At 35.1% G+C, this 18,543-nt stretch overlaps 1 protein-coding gene across 11 annotated transcripts in view; it reads left to right on the top strand.

Annotated features, from left to right (window-relative positions):
• The window catches only part of LOC105465670 (BCL2 associated transcription factor 1), a 31,816-nt gene that overhangs the window by 10,711 nt on the left and 2,562 nt on the right, over positions 1–18,543 (top strand). The window contains exons 4-13 of one of the 11 annotated variants that reach the window (XR_011623402.1): positions 315–1,220; positions 2,591–3,256; positions 3,396–3,565; positions 5,896–6,001; positions 6,992–7,076; positions 9,420–9,595; positions 9,729–9,891; positions 10,693–10,873; positions 12,162–12,308; positions 18,193–18,405. Coding sequence is in view for 8 of the 11 variants with exons in the window: in XM_011714225.3 (XP_011712527.2) it covers positions 309–1,220; positions 2,591–3,256; positions 3,396–3,565; positions 5,896–6,001; positions 6,992–7,076; positions 9,420–9,595; positions 10,693–10,873; positions 12,162–12,308; positions 18,193–18,405 (2,656 nt within the window). In the remaining 3 variants the exon portion in view is untranslated. Of the gene's footprint in view, positions 1–308; positions 1,221–2,590; positions 3,257–3,395; positions 3,566–5,895; positions 6,002–6,991; positions 7,077–9,419; positions 9,596–9,728; positions 9,892–10,692; positions 10,874–12,161; positions 12,309–18,192; positions 18,406–18,543 lie in introns of all 11 variants that reach the window. The other 10 variants (XR_977708.3, XR_977709.3, XM_071096501.1 and 7 more) reach the window with 10 other exon arrangements.

The raw sequence follows: 18,543 nt of genomic DNA, 5'->3' as shown, positions 1-18,543 counted from the left end.
TGCTTGCCTAGATGTACTACAATTTGCTAATATGTCCTAATGTGTGTGGTATATATATAACACACGCACGTGTGTGTGTGTGTGTGTGTGTGTTTTGTGCCTTTACTTTTAAGGTCTTTAATGTATTCTCTCAGTAGTTACCTTAGGCTTTTTGATTAGAAACCATAAACTTTTGTACAGATGAGGTTTTTTAAAAAAGTCTATTTTTATCTTTACCATTTATTTACATGTTATTTTCAACCAGAGTATTTAGAATGGTAAGATGGAATGCTTTATTTTTCTTGCATTGATATTTATTTCATTTTTAGTTCTAGGTCTCGTTCCAGAACATATTCAAGGTCTCGTAGTAGAGATCGTATGTATTCTAGAGATTATCGTCGTGATTACAGAAATAATAGAGGAATGAGACGACCTTACGGGTACAGAGGAAGGGGTAGAGGGTATTATCAAGGAGGAGGAGGTAGATACCATCGAGGTGGTTATAGACCTGTCTGGAATAGAAGGCACTCTAGGAGTCCTAGACGAGGTCGTTCACGTTCCAGGAGTCCAAAAAGAAGATCCGTTTCTTCTCAAAGATCCAGAAGCAGATCTCGCCGGTCATATAGATCTTCTAGGTCTCCAAGATCATCCTCTTCTCGTTCTTCATCCCCATATAGCAAATCTCCTGTTTCTAAAAGACGAGGGTCTCAGGAAAAACAAACCAAAAAAGCTGAAGGGGAACCCCAAGAAGAGAGTCCGTTGAAAAGTAAATCACAGGAGGAACCGAAAGATACATTTGAACATGACCCATCTGAATCTATCGATGAATTTAATAAGTCATCAGCCACATCCGGTGATATTTGGCCTGGCCTTTCAGCTTATGATAATAGTCCTAGATCACCCCATAGTCCTTCACCTATTGCTACACCACCTAGTCAGAGTTCATCTTGCTCTGATGCTCCCATGCTCAGTACAGTTCATTCTGCAAAAAATACTCCTTCTCAGCATTCACATTCCATTCAGCATAGTCCTGAAAGGTCTGGGTCTGGTTCTGTTGGAAATGGATCTAGTCGATACAGTCCCTCTCAGAATAGTCCAATTCATCACATCCCTTCACGAAGAAGTCCTGCAAAGACAATCGCACCACAGAATGCTCCAAGAGATGAGTCTAGGGGCCGTTCCTCATTTTATCCTGATGGTGGAGATCAGGAAACTGCAAAGACTGGGAAGTTCTTAAAAAGGTAAAAACTAAAATACAGAATCTACAGTATAATATTGTTTTTGTTCTTTGAATTCTGTTTGGAATTAAAAGATGTAAATTTGTGATACATGTTTAACTAGCGGTTTTTACTCTTGACTTCCTTCATTTTAAGATAATTCCAAATTGTTTTTACTTTTATCTGGTGAACTTTGGAAGCTAAGTGTTTTAATAAAAATTAATGTATCCAGCTACTCAGGAGGCTGAGGTGGGAGGATCTCTTGAGCCCAGGAGTTCAAGGCTTTGGTGAGCTATGATTGTGCCTACTGCACTCCAGCCTGGGCAACAGAGCAAGACCCTGTCTCTTTAAAAAGAAAAAAAAAAAAACCACTAATTTCTGTTTCTCCTCTTAATTTTACCATTTTCGGTCCAGAATTAAAAATACAGATGAGGAGAAGTTGAGTAGCTTAGAGCATAACTAAATGATACATGTTGTTAATAACTGTAAATCTTTTAGAAATTTAGTTTATTAAAGCATTGGAGGCTTATTTTGTTCTTTTCATTATTAGAATGTGACCTACATAAATAATGCAGCTATATTGCATGTTCTTAGGTGGCATAAACAGTCTGGCTGTCAATATTTAATGATTTCAGCCTGACTATACAAAAGGTAATGGTATTTCTCACTGACTAATGACATTTGGAACAGATAACATTGTTTAAATTCTGATCTCAAGTGTTGCTGAAAGTTGCTAACAATGAAAATTGGTTGCTTCATATATTGTGATTTGACTTAAAAGTGAGAAAATAGAGGAAACATGCTGTTTGTGGAATAGCACTGCACAACCTAGAATTTATGATTGAGCTGATCATTAGTTTCTATGAAACAGTGCCAGAAATCATTATTTTTGTAGAGCAAGTAGATATGAACTGTTTTGTGATGCTCATAAAGAGTATTACTGGAATGGTATTTAAATCCATTTGTGTGAACTCTTGTTTATATTAATAGATAAGTAAGTGAAACAGTCTGAATTTTGGGGGGTAGTTATCAATAGAATTCTAAAATAATGTGTATTATCCTTAGTGGTTCTTAGCTTCAAAAATTAAATTCAGGCAATCTCTAGAAGTTCATGATAGTGCAGAATTGTGGATTGTGACTAAATAGGACAGGTTTTTGGTTGGCTTTACTTTTTAAACTTCAGAAGTCAAATGTAAATTTATTTTAAAAGTTAGTACATAAGTTCTATATGGATACTTTCAATGATTTTTAAAAGTGGGATCTGAAAAAGCACTTTTCAATAGGGTTTTTTCTCTCTTGCTGGTCCTGAGGGATTGGGCAACACATTTAAATATGGAAGCGATCTACAGTGAATGCAATCCAGAGTTACTATCCTCTTCTTTGCTTATTCGCAGGTTCACAGATGAAGAGTCTAGAGTATTCCTGCTTGATAGGGGTAATACCAGGGATAAAGAGGCTTCAAAAGAGAAAGGATCAGAGAAAGGGAGGGCAGAGGGAGAATGGGAAGATCAGGAAGCTCTAGATTACTTCAGTGATAAAGAGTCTGGAAAACAAAAGTTTAATGATTCAGAAGGGGATGACACAGAGGAGACAGAGGATTATAGACAGTTCAGGAAGTCAGTCCTCGCAGATCAGGGTAAAAGTTTTGCTACTGCATCTCACCGGAATACTGAGGAGGAAGGACTCAAGTACAAGTCCAAAGTTTCACTGAAAGGCAATAGAGAAAGTGATGGATTTAGAGAAGAAAAAAATTATAAACTTAAAGAGACTGGATATGTAGTGGAAAGGCCTAGCACTACAAAAGATAAGCACAAAGAAGAAGACAAAAATTCTGAAAGAATAACAGTAAAGAAAGAAACTCAGTCACCTGAGCAGGTAAAGTCTGAAAAGCTCAAAGACCTCTTTGATTACAGTCCCCCTCTACACAAGAATCTGGATGCACGGGAAAAATCTACCTTCAGAGAGGAAAGCCCACTTAGGATCAAAATGATAGCGAGTGATTCTCATCGTCCTGAAGTCAAACTCAAAATGGCACCTGTTCCTCTTGATGATTCTAACAGGTAATTCCATATTGATCCCCAGTAAATAATCTGTGGGTAGTTAATATTCCAGTTAATTATCTTAAACTTTCTGAACATACCATTTTTTTATTTAAACCAATGGTATATTTTGTGTGTGTGTGTTATCAATATGTTCCAGACCTGCTTCCTTGACTAAAGACAGGCTGCTTGCTAGTACACTTGTCCATTCTGTCAAGAAGGAGCAAGAGTTCCGATCCATCTTTGACCACATTAAGTTGCCACAGGCCAGCAAAAGCACTTCAGAGTCATTTATTCAACACATTGTGTCCTTGGTTCATCATGTTAAAGGTATGCTTAGTATGTTTAGTATTGTGAATTAAATTTCTCTTGCATGCAAATAAAAAAATGAGTAATTATGCTTAATAATTCATGTACCCCAGGGCTAGCAAATATACATCAATGCTATTAAAACTTGGAAAAGTAGTTTCATGGAACAGTCCCTAGTCTTGATAGCATTGAAACTTAGGAAGATAATTAATAAAAAGTGATTGAAATGCTGGAGAAACCATACCCTAAAAATCTGTATCATGGTAGAACATGATGTAGATTTGTTGAATGCTAAAAGTGTTTTTTAAGTATGTCATTGTAGTGTATTTGAAGTGCAGAAGGCTTACAGATAGTCTTTCATTGCATGCCTATGGCTTGTGATAGTAAATCTTGGCATAGATTTATAACAAAGTCAGACAGGATTATTGAATATTATTTACTAGGAATTTCTTTTCAACTTTTAAAGAAATACAAAGTGGAAAAACTTTCTTTTTTGCACTTAATTTTTAATATATAAACTTAAAATGATAAAACAAGAAAATTTATCAGGATTTTTAGAGGAAAAACGTTCAAGAAATTTAGAAGAATATTATATAAATACTGGCTACATGAATAGTCACTAATTAGGATAATGATGACACTTCTTTAGGTCCTAAAGATAAGGGTGTTTATTTCAACTAAAGTAATGATTTTTTTTTCTTTTAAATTTTTACCAGTATGTAATTATAGTTGCAAAGTTACTAGTAATTTTCAAAGATTTTTAGGTATCTCTTTTGGGTTAGGTTAAGTTTTGTTTTTGTGTTTAAAAAGCAACTTACTATGAGACATGTTCTTTCCCAGGAACTTCAAAGACTGTTGTCCTTTAAAATTAATCCCCTCCTAGCTTTTAAAAAATTTGTCTTTTGACATGAGAACAGCTCACTGTAATAGATGAAACTTGGCTCTAGCAGTTCTTTATGCAGTTGATATATCAGAACAGTGAACAGTTAAATGAATTTCTTTTGGGCTGTAATTATTTAAACACGGTAACAAGACAGTTTTGCTATTTGGCTCTAAGTAGGTTTGTGAACCAGTTTATGACCATATTACTGTGGTACATAAAATATGAAACATTCTTTTTTTAAATTTTTAAATCTTTTTTGGCCTATCTCCACATTTTACAATTTATTGCTGAATTTTGAGATCAGGTTTTGATAAATTTTTTCCTTTTTCTTTTTTCTTTTTTTTTTTTAAAAAAAACTGTAGTGATGTTTCATAATTGGTATTGTGCAACCGATCTGAACAGCTCTTACTTTATATAGAGCTGAAAATGCCCAGTGATGTTTTCTTTTTCATTGTAACTAGGTCCTGGAATATGTTTTGAAATGGCAAAATCCATGTTTCAAAGTAAAATAGCTGTTGAAAGATACAGGCAAAGTTGAATCTTCTGTCTTCCTGGCAAAAATGGCATAAAAACTGAGTTGCTAGCTCAAATTCCTGGGTTTCATGGAATTATGATTGAGGCACTACCCTTGTAGTGGCCGTTTCAAGTTTTAATGATTGGTTATGAGACATGTGCTGGATATTGGGCGGTAAGTTGACACAGATGTATGTTGACCTGTTAAGCAGATAGCTTGCTTCATAATGTGACATTTCATAGCTCATGACTTTATACGTCTTTCTATTTTACATTTACAACATATCTTTTTAACTGGTTTTTAAAATAATCAGTATTGATATTACTAGTTTGAAAATTGTTTAGAGAGAGACAAAACAGCAATATCAAATGTGCTGTTGGGTTTGCCAAGATGCCAGATTTTTGGATAATTATTGAATGTTAGTTGATTTAAAAATATTTTTCCAATTTCAATGATAGTATTCAGTGTTTTTATAAATCCATTTTTGTTGATATGGCAGCATAGTCACTGATGAAATTTAATAGTTTACTCAAACTAGCTTTTTGGTTAACTCCATATTTTCTTGTTAATTTTTGTTTTCTGCAAATGATTACTTGAAGTAACGTCATTGGTTCATATTGGCAAGGTATTAGAACATCCATAGATTGTGTTCCTTTTTATTCTGAGGAAGTAGTGTATTAATGAAGTAGAATTAGAGACTCTTGATTTAATCTATTAATTGCTCTTGGATTAGATGTAGTATTGACAGGGACCTGTGAGCAACTTTTGAAGCACTTTCCTGTTCAGGTACAAGAAATTGAAAGGGTAGGAGTTCCTTGTAACACTTGATTCTCTTTTGCTAGGTTTCTTGAGTATTTTTATTTTCTTTTCACCTGCTACATGCCCTTCTGTCACAAACAAATCTCTCTTAAAGTAAACTAAACTAATTGGACAGTATTTCTTCTAAATCAACAGAGCAATACTTCAAGTCAGCTGCAATGACCCTAAACGAGCGGTTCACTTCGTATCAGAAAGCCACTGAAGAACATAGTACTCGGCAAAAGAGCCCTGAAATACACAGGTATGTATCCTGCTGAATTGACATATAAAAACGTTGTTTTGGTAGGAAGACTCTGTTAAAACAATATTGTATTGGAAGTTTGCTTTTGTCATTGATACAAATTTGGTTTTATTCCTCATTTATGCTTTAAATATATTTCTAAGTCTTGAAAATTCTATAATTCTCAATTTTCAGCTTAGTTGAAACTGGTTGTTAGAACTTGAAATATTAACTCTTACTTCTCTGCAGTATGGAATTAAATAGTTATCAGTTAGTCTGGTTTTTGGGAGGGGCAGTGAAGGCCTAGAGTAACCTTTGAATTTCTAGTAAGTTTGTGAAATAAAAAATGTTCCATGAGAGAGAGAGAACAAAAGCATGAGCACTGAAGTCAGATAGTTGTGTTGAAATCCTGGCTGTGTCTCTTCATTGCATTGTGATGAACAACTTAATCCCTGGACATCAATTTTTTCATATATGAAATGTGGATAATCATGCCAATTTTGCAGGGTGGCAGTGACAGTGATACTGGCTATGAAGTATCTGACTTGGTACTTCATACACAGTTGGTGTGGTTTTGGTGATGACTGCTAAAGCAGCACTGGGTAGTTGCAACCGATACTGACTTAAAAAGGAAAGGCGCAGAATAAAACCAAAGGGGCACTTGAATATCTAAAAATATTGAAGACAGGAGCAAATAATCCTATTCATGTGTGTTTGTTGATGTTTAAAATGATACCCAGTTTAATCAAAACACATTTTTTCTATTTTTGGTCAATAAGTTGGATGTTTTAAAGGCCAGACTTCTATATAAAAATATCTGGTTGGAGCATTTTAATTCATTCTTCGTGGATATTTTTTCTTAATTATGTATTAGTAAATTAATAGTCTTGGTGTGCTCAATTAGTTGATTGGGAGAGAAATAACTGTCTTAGGAAAATGGGTAATCGTGTGGATGTTTTCAAACCAAAAAGTTAGTAATATGACTAAAAATATACTTTATTTTACATTAAGGAGAATTGACATCTCACCAAGTACCTTGAGGAAGCATACCCGTTTAGCAGGGGAAGAGAGAGTTTTTAAAGAAGAAAATCAGAAGGTATGTTTTTGAATGTAATTTTTTTCATGTTAAGTTCAGCTTAGTTAATGATATTGTACCAAATATAGTTTCTCAAGGTAAAATGTCTATAGATATCTTCTACTTTTAATTCATAACTACATCATGGTAGTATGCATACTATTCCTTCCTGGAAGAAATTAAGCTGACACTATGCTATCTTAAATTTAAACCAGGAGTATTTTTTCAAAACGCTAATGAAAGGAAAAAAAATAGTCCTAAGAAAACCGTAAAGAATCAGTGGGTAGACAAAGGAAAATTATAAAATCAAAGAAGAATTTTGAGATGAGATTCATTAGCGAGAGTAAATATTTCTCGATTTGTGTGTCTAAATTTAATATCTCTAGGTTCTTCACAGATAAGAAGTAATCCCCATGCTACTGGGCATTTTTGACGTGGATTAAGAAATAAGCATTCTAAGTACTGATTTACAAAAAACGTTTGGAGCAAAGACTTATCACTCTTGGAATATTTGGGGAATGGGGGAATGTCTTTTAAACATGAGAAAGGAGCCTGTGAAAGACATTGAGGGGTCTTGGTGAGAATGGAATTCAGTGGTTAAGGGGTCTCCAATATACTCTGACAATTCAAAATGACCTTTGCCAGGTAGACTAATCTATATCAGGCCATAAAATGTCTAGTAGTAGAAATGTGGGGAAAGATAGGGAACAACTGTTTTGAAGAGATTAGGGGACTTGGAAGTACTGCTTGATTCCAATTCTGGCTGTCACTAAGTACTATCTACATGATAATTGGAAAATAACCTCTGGAACTTTGCTTTTCTAATTAGAAAAACGAGAATGCTTCTGTTTTGCAGAGTTGTTGAATAATTGGGTTATTTTGAAAACAGGCACATTTGTTACTAGAAGCTATTATGGACAGTGGTAGTGTACAAGTTTAATAGGGCATGCTATTACTAGATGTGGAATCTAGAGCTTACAAATAAGGTGTTTTTTTTGTTTTGTTTTGTTTTGTTTTGTTTTGCATGGGGTGTATTGATCTTGAAAGAACAGATTCTGAGAAGTGAATGATTTTTTTGGTTTTTAACTTAAATAACACCTTGGGTTCAAAGTTGTTAAATTTAGTTTTCCCAACAGTTTAGTCTGTCCTCATGCTCTGACAGTGAGTATCTTCTCTCCTCATTACTTAGACCAGATTTTGATCCAGAGGAGAAAAAGTAGAGATAACTGATGAATAGATAAGAGGATATGCCATTGGTTTTTATCTTCCTGTCTGGATGAATAATGTTAATATGTAATTATGTATATATAGTTTGTAATTTGCAAAGTGGTTTCACTTATATTATCTTGTTACTTGTGGACTTGGTAATACCTAGGTGAATAGGAAGGTTTTTTTGCTCTTGATCAGATTTTTTTCTTTGTGACTTTGGGAGCAAATAGGTGAGTAGTTGATACCATTTGGAGATACGTACTTTCAGTTTTATGAATGCTTATGAATATTATAGCCAGACTTCCCAGAGTAAATACTACTTATTGTTGAATACTAGCAAGGATGTCCACATTGCTTAGCATCTTACTGATGTATAATTTCTCTTCATTCCTAGATGCCTCTTTCCATCTTCCTAAATTATATAGTATTTGAAAAAGCAATGGAACAAGAAGGAGGTGAATTGTGACCCAGTTAAACTAATGTCTGTTGCAATACCTGAATTGAGAAAGGGCAGTATATGGCCCAAGATACTGAGTACAGGATTGCGAATATCTTTCTGGCTTTGTTTCTACCCTTGTTCAACCTCAATTGGTTTCATTAATCATATTTTACGTGCATGTTATGGAAATTATAGAATTCTTTTGAAGTTTTTTTTTTATTGGGTTGGTCAGATTATTTGGGAAGAGCTTGATCATAATGAGGCTTAAGTAATGAGAACCATTATGTTAGGGTCTCTCTTTTTTAGGTAGAAGGCTACATCACAACTACAGATTATAACATCTGTATTCAACTATTGAAAACAGCATTTGGAAGGATGAGGGATAATAGGATATGCTGAGTGGAAAAAATATTTGTATCATTTACTGTACAAAAATTTATTATAGATTGTTTTGGATAAAAACCTGCAAAATTCTCAAGATACTTAGCTTTTAATAATTTCCCCAGTTCCACTGCACTTTGTATACCCAAATGTTTAGTAAAAATAATCAAGTACTTTTTAACAAAAACTAAGTGATAGTATCTTATATGATTCATTATTTTCTGATACTAAAATGCCAGTTTAGAAGCTGGCATAAAATTTAACTCTGTAATATGTGTATATATATTTTTTCTATTTCTTCCCTGAAATCTGTATTTTACGTCTGTCTTTTATAGGGAGATAAAAAATTAAGGTGTGACTCTGCTGACCTTCGGCATGACATTGATCGCCGTAGAAAAGAAAGAAGTAAAGAACGGGGAGATTCCAAGGGCTCCAGGGAATCCAGTGGATCAAGAAAGCAGGAAAAAACTCCAAAAGATTACAAGGAATACAAATCTTACAAAGATGACAGGTAATTGTTCAAACTGACTAAGATAGGTTTTAGCTTCTAATTAGCCTTTAATAATTGTCAGCTTAATTGCTTTCAATTTTGACTGTGTAATCGAATGTTTAAATTTAAACAATTAAAATTATTTGTTTTACAGCAAAAATGTATTTGTCTTTTACACGGCTTATGGTGGATGAGGACAAAAACTTTGGAATAGCAAGCTAACACTGAAAAAAAAAATGACAAATTAATGTGTCCTATTATCCAGGCTACATCAGGAGGTTGGACTTCAATGCAGTGCATTTCTAGAAACAGTTTGTGTAAGAACTTTGGTTCGTTATGCTTGATTCCGCACTTTTTCAACTCATAACACCCAGAGTACAAGAATTTTAAACTGATATCTAGTGGTTTAACATGGGAGAGATGGGGGGGAGGAAGGACTAGAAATAGCAATGTGTATTAGTCTTTCAAAATAATATTTCCATGGAAACTGTTAGCAGTGGTAAGAGTTAACCACAGGTATGACCTTTTCGGGTGTTGCATTAAATCATGTAAATTTGATCATCATAGAGGCAAATAGGAACACAAAGTATTATAGATAATCTTTTTCCTTGCTATTCATTAGGTAAATGGTGGATTTTATTTGTGTTATTAAATTTATGGCTGTTATTTGTAATGTCATATGCTTTTTATTTGCTATAATGGTACTATAGCCCAAACTATACCAACTATTTTCACCCAGAGTGTACAAACTGCAGTCATTTTGAAACTTGGCCTTAAGAACATCCTTACTTTTTCCTACTCTTCTCTTCCTTTCGTTAAAGTAATAAAAGATATAAGTTAATTTAAAAATACTAAAGAACTGAACCTTATTCTTGACCTTTACAGACTACTATTTTCTAACTGGCAGGCCCTAGCATGTTTTTCATTATTGATGTAAAACACATATTGAAGGAGAATGGAAACAGATTGTGTCAAAATTTAACACCCAATTATTTTATTTACATAATTTTATTAGGGGATAGTGTTTTTGACTTGAAAAATATCTCTTCTATTGTAAGATTCAGCAGGGTCTTTATCTTTTTAAAAGTAGCACATTTTTTGTTTTCTTTATTTTGCAGTAAACATAAAAGTAGAGAGCAAGATCATTCTCGATCTTCATCCTCTTCAGCATCACCTTCTTCTCCCAGTTCTCGAGAAGAAAAGGAGAGTAAGAAGGAAAGAGAAGAAGAATTTAAAACTCACCATGAAATGAAAGAATACTCAGGCTTTGCAGGAGTTAGCCGACCACGAGGAACCTTTGTAAGTGAAAAAATTATCTTTGATTGTTTGGTAGGAGTTTATCTTAGAGTAATGTACATAAGGAAGGTCATATACATGACTTAGAGATGTTATGTGTGTCATTATTCCTAAAGTCAGAGGTAGTATTGAAACATGAAGTGGTGTTTGAAGTGCTGTCTTCATTTAGAAATACCATTTTGAGATCTAGAAGCATCTGTATAAACTAGGTACTTTTCTTGACTTCGAGATCAATAACTGTACCTAGTCCTTAAAGACCAAGAGTCAAGGAAAGTTACTGATTGGTAATAACATTTCTTTAATCACTTAGTTTTTGAAAAAGTACCCTAACGCCTTAATAAAACCCCTGTATGTTCATCTCTGTATTACAGTTACATTCATTTTGCCTGCTTTCTTCAAATCCTTGCTTATATGGGTATCAATCATAGAAATCAGAAATATTTCATATAGCGTGTACATTATCCCCATGTTTCCGTAAGTCGTTATAATTATTAATATAATGACTTTATGGTAGTGCATCTTCTTGCCTCTTTAATTTCTAGATTCACACTCCTACCTTGAGCGAGTTATCTAGTTGGGTTTTGGTGGAGTTCATTAATTAGATAATTTGGGAAAGAGAAGAGCTTTGCTTATATAGTGTTAGGTATGGCTGAATACTTGGGGCTTCTATGGTAATTCAAAGAAATTAGATAACTTTTGGCTAGTAAAAAGGAAAAACAGCTTGATTATTTAAAAATATTAGTTCAGGCCGGGCGCGGTGGCTCATGCCTGTAATCCCAGCACTTTGGGAGGCCGAGGCGGGTGGATCATGAGTTCAGGAGGTCAAGACCATCCTGGCTAACACGGTGAAACCCTGTCTCTACTAAAAATACAAAAAATTAACCGGGCGTGGTGACGGGCGCCTGTAGTCCCAGCTACTCGGGAGGCTGAGGCAGGAGAATTGGCGTGAACCTGAGAGGCAGAGCTTGCAGTGAGCCGAGATTGTGCCACTGCACTCCAGACTGGGAGAAAGAGCGAGACTGTCTCAAAAAAATAAAAAAATTAGTTCAGTCCTTGAAAGTACAGTATTCTAACACTTAGGTTGATCATTTCTTCTTAACCTACTCAACTTTTAGTTGGCAGAATTTTTTGCCTATGATATAAAATGGCCATCCTTTTCATCCTCAATGGCTACGAGATTTAGATAGGAAATTAGGGCGTATGTTTTTTGTTACTGCAGTAAAATTAGAGTTTGCATGTAACTAAATACCTTTTGATTGCATCACTAAACAACTTTGTTAATGTTAATCAGTTTCGAATTAGAGGCAGAGGAAGAGCCAGAGGAGTTTTTGCTGGGACAAATACTGGTCCAAACAACTCAAATACTACTTTTCAAAAGAGACCGAAGGAAGAGGAATGGGATCCAGAATATACCCCAAAGAGCAAGAAGTACTTCTTGGTGGGTGTTAGACATCTGTGTTTATTTGGTTTGCATTAATTTTCAAAGCATACTAGGTGAATACATTTGAGTACAGATAACCACTATTATAAGAAGATTCACCGTTATGTGGGAAACCTTTTTTAAAATAATTACCCAGATGATTTGAAATTTTGAAAAATGTGGGTCCCTTTAGTCCTGTTCATACTTTCTTGATATTAAACATAGGCTGATCAGGGTAAGCGAAAAATATACCTGATTTGTTACCCACATTCAGAGAAGAACATTATATTATAGTTGAGCTTAATGTTTGTTTTATATCTGTCTATAAGACAGTGACAGTTGTAGAAACTTCACATTAAGATGTACCTTCCATCATCATAGCTATTTGTTTAAATGAAAAGGAGAAGAATTTTTTCAAAGTACGTGTAATTAAGAATTTTAGGGAGGCTGTCAGCTTTCATTGGTGAAAAAAGATGATGAAAAATTACAGAAAAGTTGCTGCTAGGTAAACTAATTTGGTGCTTCCTGTGGTAGAGGTGCTTTTCCCTCTGAAATAGTTTTTCAAGGATGAAGCTAGAGGTGATAGGTCTTGAAGGATTCTCTAGATAAGGATGGGCATTTTCTGCTGTTTGGCATGGGGAAAAGGGTCCCTGCTGCATTATAGAGGTGTACGAGAATATACCAAAACTATTACCAGAAGTATTCATTTTTTTTTATCATGGCTTTTCAGAGAATTTATGTTTCAGAGACTAGTTCTGAAAACTAGTTGCTTCCATGGAAGAAAATTGTATTGGACTTGAAGAGTTGTTGACTTTTTCAGTTGGCTTTTTATGAATATATTTGAATAAACCTCAATGTCCATGACATACCTACTTAGAGATTATAGCTGTAGTTCACAGTGGATCTCTGTTTTGTCTGGAAAAACAATATATTTGTTTCAAAAATATATTTCCATTTGCCTCTTTTTTGGCATGTTAATGACCAAGAACCAAAAAAAAAGTTACAGAGTGCGTTATGCATAACGTTTTCTCAGTTTATGCTTCTTGAGTGGCTTGAATTGACATTCTGGAAAGTAAAAGGCATTTGATACGTAGAAAAATGTGAAAGATCCATCTACTTCTTGGTTCAATCATTTATGTATTAACAGACATGTTTATGGTAGGTACTAAGGATGGAAAGACAAGTAGGATTATGTTTATGCTAGGTACTAAGGATGGAAAGACAAGTAGGATGTGATTCCAATTTTTGACTTAGAGACTAGTAGTAGAGAAACAAACATTCTAAATATATATGGTGGCTTTTTGCTTTTCCCAAAGAAGGAATAGGTGGATTTTTGCAAAGGGAGAGAGTGATTAGAAGAGACTTTTGTAGAGGAACTTGACCTTAATTAATCTTGAGGTTAAGAGGTAGGCAAGTGTACTGCACATAGCAGAAGGAGTGAAACAGCATGGTATAGAGAACTATAGTATTCAGATGGCTAGATGGTTGGTATAAGTTTGGGAAAATTGAGTACAAGGAGTCACAGTGTCAAAGGTCTTAAAACTTTTAAGAAAATAGAGTTTTAAGCAGAGTTTACATAAATCATGGGTGTTAAAAGTTAAGCAATTTGAGAAAATATAGTGTCTGAACTAAGGGGCTAGATTTGAGAAAAAGTAACATTTATGGGGACTTGAATTCAGAGATGTTGGTAGTGAGAGGAAGGAATCTAAATCTATAGGAAAGAAGCTGCTTTAAAAAGATTAAGTTCTGTTCTGAACAGGTTGAATTTGAAGTTCTTGGGAGAAATGGAGCTGTCCAGTGGATAGTTGGTAATTCAAATTTAGAGAAACAAAAAAAAGTGCTGTAATTTTATAGGTCACTGTTAAAGCTGTGGTAAGATCACAGAAGAGAAGAGATAAAGACCAACATATCAAAGGTGGGGTGAAAAGTGAGAGAGAGTAAAAATGCCAGAGAAGTAGACCAGGTATGATAGGTCAGGAGGTGAAGAAGGAATGAGAGGTGAACATGTAGATAGTAATTGTTTGCCACTTTTAACAACTTACAAATACAAAATTTAGGCCTTTTTTTCTATGGCATTCTCTTAAGAATCTGCTATCCCTTAAAAAATACATACTCATTTTGGGTTGGCATTTAATTAGGCAGTAGTTTCATTAAGAAGAGTGTCTTATTTTAAGAATTTAGCCATATATAAGTAGCAGTAGTATTTTTATATGTTGCTTTGCTGGGTTATATTTAAAAATCTTGGTCTCTGTATAAGACCGTACACAGGCCAGGCGCGGTGGCTCAAGCCTGTAATCCCAGCACTTTGGGAGGCCGAGACGGGCGGATCACGAGGTCAGGAGATCGAGACCATCCTGGCTAACACGGTGAAACCCCGTCTCTACTAAAAATACAAAAAATTAGCCGGGTGAGGTGGCGGGCGCCTGTAGTCCCAACTACTCGGGAGGCTGAGGCAGGAGAATGGCGTGAACCCGGGAGGCGGAGCTTGCAGTGAGCTGAGATCCGGCCATTGCACTCCAGCCTGGGCGGCAGAGCGAGACTCCGTCTCAAAAAAAAAAAAAAAAAAAAAAAAAACCGTATACACTGATTTGCCACAGACTGATCATGTTCACTAGAATATCAAGCAAAATTACACACTGTTTCCTTATAAATCAATTCCCAAAGTTAATTATTTTGGTTTTTACTTAATTATGAGCCATTGAAATGGCAACTTTGGTTTTCACATGGATAGTTAAATTAAAAAATTTTGTATCTTACATGTAAAGGAATGTTGAGGGAAAAAAAGAAAAATACGATTCAGAAGGAAAGTCTTCTAAAACTAGACATTCATTCCCTTAGGTTCTTTCAGAACAATTGACCAGTTTAAGAGAGTTTGCCCATTTGGATGAAACATTAATACTTAGTAATAACAGGCCAGGCACGGTGGTTCATGCCTGTAATCCCAGCACTTTGGGACACCGAGACAGGCAGATCACGAGGTCAGGAGTTCAAGACCAGCCTGGCCAACATGTGGAAACCCTGTCTCTCCTAAAAATACAAAAATTAGCCGAGCGTGGTGGCGCGTTGCCTATAGTCCCAGCTACTCAGGAGGCTGAGGCAGGAGAATCGCTTGAACCCAAGAGGCGGAGGTTGCAGTGAGCCAAGATTGTGCCACTATACTCCAGCCTGGGAGACAGCGAGAATCTGTCTCAAAAAAACAAAACAAAGCTTAGTAATAATAGATAACATTTATTAAGCATTATGTACCATGCTCGGTGCTGTTGTGAGTATTCCGTACGTATTAATACTTTAAAAAGCCTTTTGAGTTGGGGCTGTTATTCCATTTTTGTGGATGGAAAAACCTGAGGTACAGAGGTTGAGTAGCTTAACCAGAGTTATGTGGCTAGTAGCAGTGGGGTCAGGACTTAACTCATTGGGCTCCAGAGTCAGGGTTCTGAAAGGTCTTGTTTGTACTATTTGTTGTCCAATACTGAGTTATAGTAATCTTTGTTGCATTCTTTTCTGAAATTTCCTATCTCTAAGATTTGTTTTATGCAAAGGTGTGATAATGTTTTCAATAATAAAAATTCCAGGAAAGATACTAGTTTTAGTTAGAACCTGAAATTCTATGGAGTGATGAGTGTGAAGAGTTGGAGCAAGTGGGAAAGTACTGAAGGTTCTCAGTGTTGAGTTGCTGCCTTCAAAGGAAGAGAAAATCCCTGGTGGGGAAGGGGGTTCAGGATTGGAGTTTTGGTAATTAACTGTTTGAAACTTGATCCTTTTGTAGAGAAGAGAGAAGATGATTCAGAAGGTCTTGGTTCTAATACAGACTCCTTTGTTAACATGTTCTTAGCTGTGTATAAATATCTAACTTCTGGCCCATCTTAATCTGAGATAATTAAAATTTAAAAATTTTAATAATGAGATTGAAATCTTCGATATAAAACTTGAGTATTAAGAATATGTTTAGCATCAAAAATCTCAATTAAGTAGCTGCCAGGATACCCTACGAAAGACACAGTCATTGTTTAGGTGCTGTTGTGTTTGCCAAGTTTCAGATGATTGTATATTAAAAGCAATGGCTAATTTAACCCCAGTGTTTAGCTTTGCCATTGGCTTTTCTGTTTCTGCTAACTCTTAACTACCTGGTGTGGTAATCATATATGCCACCAGGGTATCTGGGAAATGTGTTTTATGGGTGATGGTCACAAGGGTTAGAAGAAAGGGCTAGCTCTGTGACCTTGGGCAAGTTACTTAATTTCTTTGTGCCTCAGTTTCTTTATTTCTAAAATGGGGATAGTAACAGTATTTTAGAGGGTTGTTGTGAGGATTAGATGAATAAGTACATGTAAAGTGTTCAGAACAGGGCCAGACCCATATTACACACTATAGAAACATTATTGCCACCGTTTGTTGAGTGCTTGCTTGTCAGACACTGGGCCAGGCACTTTCTACTGATCTGTGTTCCCTCAAGGAACATATTATTAAAATGAAGTAAATTCTAGAGAGGTTGCCCAAAGTCACACAGTTTGTGGTGATTTAAATCCGTGCTTGTACTCCAAAACCTCTTCCCAGAATCCATGGCGTATTGTGTAAATATCATAAAAAAGCTCTCAAGAGTTGGGTATGTTAATGTGATAAGGGAGCATGAAATTATGTAGTCAAGTGGGCATTATTTTTAGTGGCAGGCTGTTTTAAAGTAGTTTATTTTGGGTTTGCAATAAACTGCTGTATTTAAATTTGCACTTTTGATAGTTCCAAGATTCATTATAGAGTCATGTACACCTCTACCTAGTAATCTTTGAATGGTTTGATAAAGATAGATTATTAGCAGTTGGTAAGTTCTCTTTCATATAGCCTGTTAGTTACCCATATAATTGAACTTTTCAAGTCATGAAGGGGGTTAATCAGTTAAATGAATATGTCCAAAGGCAAAGTCTTCTGTTTTGGGGGAAAAAAAAAACTCATATCACATATTACGTAAAAAAAGTTTTAGTGGCTTTTGGATGATTGCTCACTACTAGTACTCTATAGATTACACAACATTTTGTTTGCATTATACCGCTTTTCTCATACAGGGGCATTTTGCTTTATTTCTCATTTTTGTGGGTGACAAAGTTAGTAAGTTAGCAGTTAATTAAATTACATACAGGACTCCCTTGGCCTTTTGTATGAATATAATACCCATCTCTACTCATCTACAAAGTCTAGTACTTTTCAGTTTTGCAGATTGTTTTGCTTAATAGAAAAATTCGTAATTTAGGGAACATCTGTATTTGAATATAATTAATAATTAAAGCTGGGATGTGATAATTGCAGTACTTTAGATTGATGAAGAAGAACTGAGTGAGGTGTTAATTCTAGGGACCATGTCATGATTTACCGTTGAAATTCTCTAACCCAGAACATTGATATGTACTATACATTGATCTAGATTTCAATCTCAGTATATTTAAAATCTACTTTTATATGTAAAGTATAAAATTCATACCACCAGTTTCATTTTAGTGAACGTTAGTGATATTTTTATGACTTTCTGCCGCATATTTATGACTAACATGGTTAGAAATAACCAGAAAAACTGGTTATTTTATCTCATTGCATTTGGTGTAATAAGTGGACTTGGATTGACATAATACGAAAACAAAACTGAGAATTCTAAAAATCAGTGGTAATTTAGCAGTTGAGATTCTCCAAATGATTGGGTAACCCTCAGTGCTTGGGTTGCTAAGTAGTAAGATGTGGTTATTCTCTTGACGATGGAATATATTTTTGTTGAAAAATGCAGTTTTACTGGTTTTGTTTTAGAATATTACCAATCTCATATATCCAATCTTCAGAAGATTAATACTGTGGTTTATGATTGGAGAAATGATCTTTACAAGAAACATTTCATTGACAATTGTTTTTAACCTTTCTGTAGCATGACGACAGAGATGATGGTGTGGATTATTGGGCCAAAAGAGGAAGAGGTCGTGGTACTTTTCAACGTGGCAGAGGGCGCTTTAACTTCAAAAAATCAGGTAGCAGTCCTAAATGGACTCATGACAAATACCAAGGGGATGGGATTGTTGAAGATGAAGAAGAGACCATGGAAAATAATGAAGAAAAGAAGGACAGACGCAAGGAGGAAAAGGTATAAAATTTCACCTTGTGATTCTGACAGATTTTTTTTGATACAGGTTTGGTGGGTGAATTAGTTATTTCATTTTTAGGAACAATTATTAATATGGTTCCTTTTCACTCTCCACATCTTGTGTTAATCTTTAATTTT

The sequence above is a fragment of the Macaca nemestrina genome, chromosome 5, assembly GCF_043159975.1.
Source record: "Macaca nemestrina isolate mMacNem1 chromosome 5, mMacNem.hap1, whole genome shotgun sequence".
NCBI classification, from domain to species: Eukaryota; Metazoa; Chordata; class Mammalia; order Primates; family Cercopithecidae; genus Macaca; species Macaca nemestrina.
Note: the sequence above shows the minus strand (reverse complement) of the source record. Positions and strands in the feature narration are given on the sequence as shown.